General features: G+C 36.3%; 1 protein-coding gene across 2 annotated transcripts in view; it reads right to left on the bottom strand.

The window, feature by feature from the left end:
- The window catches only part of LOC102678431 (importin subunit beta-1), a 14696-nt gene extending 9452 nt beyond the window's left edge, over positions 1–5244 (bottom strand). Inside the window, exons 1-6 of one of the 2 annotated variants that reach the window (XM_031515186.1) lie at positions 4789–5244; positions 4159–4217; positions 3889–4071; positions 3399–3752; positions 1304–3315; positions 174–522 (exon numbers count right to left, since the gene is read on the bottom strand). In XM_031515186.1, the coding sequence (XP_031371046.1) occupies position 522; positions 1304–3315; positions 3399–3752; positions 3889–4071; positions 4159–4217; positions 4789–4849 (2670 nt within the window). In that variant the 5' untranslated portion in view covers positions 4850–5244 and the 3' untranslated portion in view covers positions 174–521. Of the gene's footprint in view, positions 1–173; positions 523–1303; positions 3316–3398; positions 3753–3888; positions 4072–4158; positions 4218–4788 lie in introns of those variants that run through there. The other variant, XM_006609582.1, reaches the window with a different exon arrangement.
- Positions 5245–7447: the final 2203 nt, after the last annotated feature.

Here is a 7447-nt window from a genome sequence, read left to right as displayed (position 1 = left end):
TCTCTCTCTCTCTCTCTCTCTCTCTCTCTCTCTCTCTCTCTCTCTCTCTCTCTCACTCTCTCATTCTCTCACACACTCTTTCTCTCTCTCTCTCTCACTGGCCACGAACATCGTCCATCGAAGTCGTCCTTTCCTCAGGTTCAACTTCTCAATCACGCGGGTAGAAGCCCCAGGCTCGTTATCAGGCATACTTGCATCACCGGAACATTTCGGCAGACTTCGGCCTTGGCTCATTCATCGGCAACATCCACTTGCACTCCTCATCATCCGTTGTCGGCAGACATCCGGCAGACAGGTATTTATTTTCTCGACCATTTGGGGTTGTGCTCAACGTGTCGGTACTCGAATACCGTCGCCAGAGCAGGGACACGTGCAGATTCATCACCCCATCATCGTCATCGCTTCGAAACTCACGCACATCCATCAACTCGCATCCGCACCATCCAATCTTGTTGTCTTTGTATTGTGTTCGATAGCTCTCTAGTCAAATCAAATTGCACGACAGTACAACCGTGGGGTGATCTGTAAACAATAAAAGCGAGCCAAATATCAATAACCGTCGCTCACTGCTCGGTATGTATTTGCATATTTTTTTTTTATGCGTATTTTTTAATAATTTTTATTTTAACTTTTTCTTTTCTTTTCTTTTCTTTTTTAAACAAATTTTTACTATTATAAATGGGATTCTCTGTGTTGTTGAATACACGTGTCTGTACACGGGTCGGGATCACGACACAAATGGGATTATAATATAATAACGACAAAACGAAACTGTATATGTAGGAAAAGTTATAATTCTTTTTTTTTAAACGAAAATAAAATATAATAATCATGACTGGAATATTTAAACAAATTTTTTTTCTTTTAAAAAGAAAGAATTATAGCTTTCCAATTTCCAGAATCAAACTGTTATAGTGTTGTTCACGAATCTTCATCACCATCCATTTATGTTGCACGTTTACTTCTTTAATACTATATACACTCGTCTTTCTTGTTTCTTTGTATTTCCTAACTATATATATATATATATATATATATCATTAAAATCGTTCGTCGAGAAGTTAATCTTTCTTAGTGTGTAAATATTATAGAGAAATAGCTTAGGGTGATAGCATCAAATGGAGAAAGATGCAATAGTAAAGAATGAGAATAATAAATAAATTAATATGGATAATAAGTGATCAAATATACACGCATCACACATAATCCACACTAATAATAATCGATATTATAAAAAAAGAAGAAAAAAAAAAAGGCAGGAAGGGGGAAATAAGATTATTGATGCAACAAAAAAATTACTCACCAACTAGATGTGGAATTAGCAACATTCTTGAGCTTTCGAATCTCTTTAGTTGCCCAGTTGGCCAGAGTTTTGGTCTTATCAATGCGTGATCGTCTAGCTTTAGTTAAGAGCTCTGTAAGCGGTTCAGTCTCAACCATTGGCAAAAGTTTTACTCCGAAAACAGTGACCAAATCACCAAGCAATCCCACCGAGGCTGAAATGTTGCCTTCGGAATGTTCACGATCTTGAGCTATTGATGTAATAAACTGAATGATAAAGGGTACATGCGGCTCCACCAAAGCAATCGCAGCGTCTGAACAAGGATTTGTTTCGTCACCACGTAGTCCTTGCACTATACCAGTGTAAGCCTCAAGAACACCTTCGCGTAATTCATTTAAATAATCGATCATATCGTAATCGCTTCTATCCACGTTCGCCTGGGAAGCCTGAGCCAACGTTTGAAGTACTACATCCAAGTATTTCTTGAATTCTGGACCAATACTAAGAGCAACATCACCGAAAACAGAAAAGATTTGAGGTTTCACAGAACGATTAACCGAATCATTGCTAAGATTTTCTAGCAACAGGGTCATAATCTCGTCGCAGTAAGGTAACATCTTGCTCTTCAAGGCGCGGCAGATATCACCAGTCAAACCTACCGCAGCGCAACAAACTTGATATTCTGCATAATTTTTTAAACCAAGGCAAAGATAGGGTTTGAACGCATCCATGTACTTTAAGAAACGTTCTCCTAGCACTTCGACCAGAGTCGATACAGCCATGAGAGCATCTTCCTGCACGCCCTCGGCTTTGCAAGAATTCGAATTGAACATGGATAATAACGCTGTCATTATTACATCAGAGATATGAGGAGCATCTTCTGGTGTAACTTTACGCAGTACGGATTGTAAAGTTGCACATAACAACGATTGTAAATCGTTGTATTGAGCACGATCCGAATGGCTCTGGATATGTGTCTCCATTTGCAGTACCTGCTGCAATCTTTCCAGAATTACCATCGTCGTCTTCTGCACGGTTATATAACAATCGCGCGGAGAGTTTTTTACCATATCCATTAGTGCTTCGTATGCAGCTGACCTTAAGTTAGCTTGAGCTCCATCCGGACGATCTGTTGTTTCCAATAATCTCTGAATAATAAAATCAAAGTATTGAGACATGCAATAAGTTTCTGGATTTTGCCCTTCTAAACTTTCAGCGGCCTCGTAACTAGCCTCTGCAAGACCCGTAAATGCCCAACAAACGTTTGCTGCAACACGAGGTTCTGCCTTCAAACCATTTATCAAAGCTTCTAACAATGGTTTCAGGTATGTCTCACTAATCGCCGCTTCTGGTATGATCTCACAAATTCGACCAAACGTCCATGCAGCTGTATCCCTTACCGCGACACTGCTATCGTACATTAGTTCGATAAGTGTTGGCATTGCTTGCTCTACCAAAGGTTTCAAGGTGGCATGATCGACGCCACCGAGAATCGAACCAAAAGCCATCAAAGCAGCATCTCTGTACCTCCAATCTGGACTTTTGATACTGTCTTTGATGAACGGCAAAACGAATGGAACAATGGCATCTTCGCAACAAGATGATAATAACATCAAACATACTCCAGCTGCTTTTGAAGGATTCCAATCGTCTTCGTCATCGAATTCTTCTTGTTTAGTGAGTTTCTTCATCAGAACAGGTACCAAGTATTGCAAAGCACCCTTTGCATAATGCCTCGATACTTTGACCGGCGGTCGACCACCATCGGAGGCTTCACCTTCTTCCATGGCTAAATCTACTTCTTCATCAGATACGTTTGACCAAAACTCAATTCCTTGCAGTGCAACTTCATCAATATCTGATTTCATAGCTTCTAAAGTAATCGGAAAAAGTGCTGGAGCCATGTAAGGTTCCATATATTGATAATATAACGACATAATCTTCACAAGACACTGTAATGCTGCTACTTTAACTTGTGTGTTTAAAGATTGCGTCGCCTCGCATACCACTTCCATAATGAAGTTTCGTTCTGTCTGTATACATAAGGAATAAAAATAAATAATATATTTTTATTAAAAAAGTATTTATTATATCCTATTATTATAATTATACTAACCTCTATCTCAAAATTTCCTTTGGTAAATTCTAATGAATTGTAGAGTGCACTTGTAGCTGCAAGACGAACATAATGCGAAGTACTAGATCCTTTCATACCATGAATAATAGCTGTGAGAATTTCATTAGACTGAGGTACCAAAACGTCGCTTTCTATATCTTGACAAATATAACCAATGGCTTCTAGAGTTGCTTCCTTTAACATTTCTGTACTGTTTGGATTTACAACATTATTAACTAACAGCTGAATAACATTGGTCCATTCACGAACAGGTAATTCAGCAACAGCTACGTATGCAACACACTGTGGTGCAGAACCTGGCCTATTGTTCTCTGTTCCAAGTGCCCCAAAAATCTATCGATAAATACATATAAAATAAATATTTTTGCTATTTAAACATAGGAAAAATTTAAAATTGGAAATAGAAATATTTTATTAGAAATTTTATTTAGAAATAAAATTTACATATAAACGAAAAAATTTTTCTTACATTTTTCTTAATATATTCTCTTGTTTCTACAGGAATCGCAAGCCAACGTTGTTGATATTGATATTTTAGGTCTGGATCTTTGGATGTAAGTTGATTTTTAAGCTGAAGACCTGCTGCCATACGAGCAACAGGGCTTGCAGCAGCAGTGACAAGTACGCTGCTAAGTCTTTGCAAAAATTCATGCTAAAAAGAAAATAATTTTCTTTATAACCTCGTATATATTTTTATATTTGAAGAAACATTTGTTATTGGAAAAAAAAAATAACTTACGAGATTAGTCCTTGCCGCTTGCTCCAGAAAATTCTGAGCTGCTTCCAATTCATTTTTGTCTAAAATTGCAAGTAAAAATGCATTTAATCAATATTATATTCTCTATATATTATCTCGTTTAATATCGTGTTAAAAAAAAAATGGAAATTAATAATAGAGGTTAGAAAAGCAAGATGCACAAGTAAGTACTCGTTGTGCCAACCGACAACGGGGACGTGCAGTACGAGTAACCGTCACATGGGACAATACTTTTCCGGCCATGAACAAAGCCCCTAGCAACAGCCAAGCGGAACACAATACGACGTATTTTCGTAAAAACAACAGATTCCGATCAAATACTTGAATATTACGGGCAAAAAATTCCAGATGGATCAATGAAACCGTTAATTAACAATGATACTAGATACTCCATGAATACACGAAAAGAAGTACGAAAAGGACGCGCACGCAATAGGACTTTACTTTTTCAGGCAGGTCGTAGAAATGATAAGAAGCATTCGAAAAAAAGAAAGAATGCTTCACAAAACAAGAGAGATAGCAAGGTCAAGGGATCGAAGTCAATGAAAAAGAATAGTCGAGATTTTATGATGTCGCCAATAACTCAAAAACTGATTAATCAAAACGACTTACCTGATGAGACTGTTCTCTCTAGAACCTGGATAAGTTGCACCGTCGTTGGATCCATTTGCATGATTACGGCTTCTTTCAACTATCGATTTCCGTTGGAAAATGTAACTTTTTATGCCTCAATAGGAAATGTCTCGTTGTCGCGACCGGCGGACAGCCACATGTAGCCACCACCGAATCAACTAGCTCAACGACGTACCCCCTTCTACCCACTTCCTGCTAGTACTCGATTTCTGCTTCCTTCCACAACGTGCGGCGTAGTAATATCAACTCCTTTTGATATTCTCGCGCCTACGTATACACGTATTTCTTGACCATTAATATGCTCGACGTACGATTTGTACCGATCGGTTACTTCCTTTAGACCCCGCCGTAAATTTCACAAATGTTGTAAAACTACTGTCACGAGTGTCACGTTTCTCGAAGTGATCGTCGTGTCTCTGCGAGCGCGGACTATTTTCTTTGTGCGCCGTGCGAAATTTGTTTCGCGCATGCGTACATAGATAACAAGCGCCATCTGCGCGCGCTGCCAGCGCTCTCACGCAAGCGTGCTGAATGTAACCGTTATGCCGGTTAATTTTGAAATCATACATATTGAAACTAGCAGTCTGCTATTAAATTATAATAAATTATATTTCTATTTTAATAGATATAATTTCGTAAATATAGAATTAATAAGAGGAAAAAATTTGTTTTAATATATCTTCTTGAAAAGATAAAAAAATATAAAAAATTATATAAATTTAATTTTTTTCATAATATATAATTTAATACAAACGACAAAGAAAGCGTTTTCTTTCAATTTCATATCTCCTTTTTAATACTTCTTTTTTTTTTAATCTGAAAAAAATAAATAAAATATAATAAACATCGATCAATTATTGTAATAAATAAAATTTGAAAAGAAGAATTTTGAAAATTACGGGTTTACAAGACTGGTATTAAACGCCAGGTGTACGTTACACAAAATACAAGACCCTCGACAACCGTTAGATTCCCTAAAGATTATAGACAACTTCGAATACCTGTTTCATTTTGTATAAACTGATCAATGAGTTACAATGCAACATCACTGAACAGACCAAGATACTGAAACGAAAAAAGAAAGAGCATCGGTTATTTTAATAGATTTAATGAAACGATATACAGAATACATTTGCTTTCGTAATGCATCGCAACGCATTGTCCGCGTGCCTTACCATCTATATCACATATCAATTTTTCTTTTATTTATAAAATATAATGGTCGCAATGTGTTTTTTTGTTTTTCTCACGTCATGCCTTTGAATTGCTTTCTCGTTCGCATATCGAAAGTATATATAATATATTTATTTATTTATATTATTTCATTATATTTATATATTTATAAGTATATATATATATAATAATAATAATAATTATATATTATATCATTTTATATTATATTATATCGTATCATATATTATGTATATGCATTATATATGTATATAAATATGTACATATATATAAATATACATATATATGGCTACATATATTAATCAAGCGAGAGGGAACTGTATGTGATTCGGCACAAAATTACATTGAATCAGGCCGCGGAAAAAGGTTTCGTGAATGTGCGCGCATTGTAAAACATCTTGAATATTTTAGAATATTTTACAAATTGTTAATAGAACGTAATGTTAGAACGGTGTTGCTAAATATCGACGGTCGTAGGGGTGAAAAGGCCGGTGGTCGGGAAACTTCCCTTGCAATTCCTTTTATTGTCGTTGATGAACAAATTGCAAGGAGAACACAGATTGTACTTGATTAAATTAACGGCGAATTATCGATCGATTTCAATAATTCGCACCTCCTTTTCAATTGTACGGCCGTCAATACACATCGACATTATTATTGATCGGCATTATTTTTTTATTCATTACTTCCATTTTGCCTTTCCATATTTCCCTTCCCTTCTGCCCTGCTCTACTTCCTCCCTGCTTGCTCTCCTATTCTATATCTTACGAATCCTTTCGACGTGCTTGATGACCGACAGATTTATTTGACCAACAGATCGCGCGGATACATTGGGCGTGTATAAATTTATTCATTTATTTTTGGTGCAATATCTATCACTTCCGGTACGTGCTTTGTAATCGTGCAAGTAGTGTACATAACTGTATCCGCGGATATTCGTACAGCAAAGTACAGATCGATCGTTGTAGAAACGTCCGTCCACGAAAACGAGAGAGTCTGCCATTTATTTATTTATTTAATTTTCTTCTTTTTCTTTTCTTTCTTTCTTTTTTCTCGTTATATAATTTTATAAAATCCGATCAGGGAAGGAGAAACGATACACCACTCGATTGCGAAGATGGAAATTTTCTATCATATAATTTGGACGGAAAGGGAACGAGTTTCGATTTCGAACTCCTCGTATAGACAACCGCGATTCGCGCAGAAAATCGAACGTACCACATTGCAACATTCAATTTTATTTTTCCAAAATGAAAAAAAAAAAAAAGACGACTCAAAAAAAAAAAAAGTGAAATCATCCGTTGATTGAACATTTATTATTACATCGAGGGAAGAGGATAAAATACACCTAATGGAATTGGCCTTTTTTTTTTTTCATTTTACAGCGATGACAATTAATAAGTAACAACAATACTACGACCTCGTTCTTCATTCGAGATATTTCTAC

This window comes from Apis dorsata, unplaced genomic scaffold, assembly GCF_000469605.1.
Source record: "Apis dorsata unplaced genomic scaffold, Apis dorsata 1.3 scaffold_58, whole genome shotgun sequence".
NCBI classification, from domain to species: Eukaryota; Metazoa; Arthropoda; class Insecta; order Hymenoptera; family Apidae; genus Apis; species Apis dorsata.
This window is presented reverse-complemented; position numbering and strand designations above follow the sequence as displayed.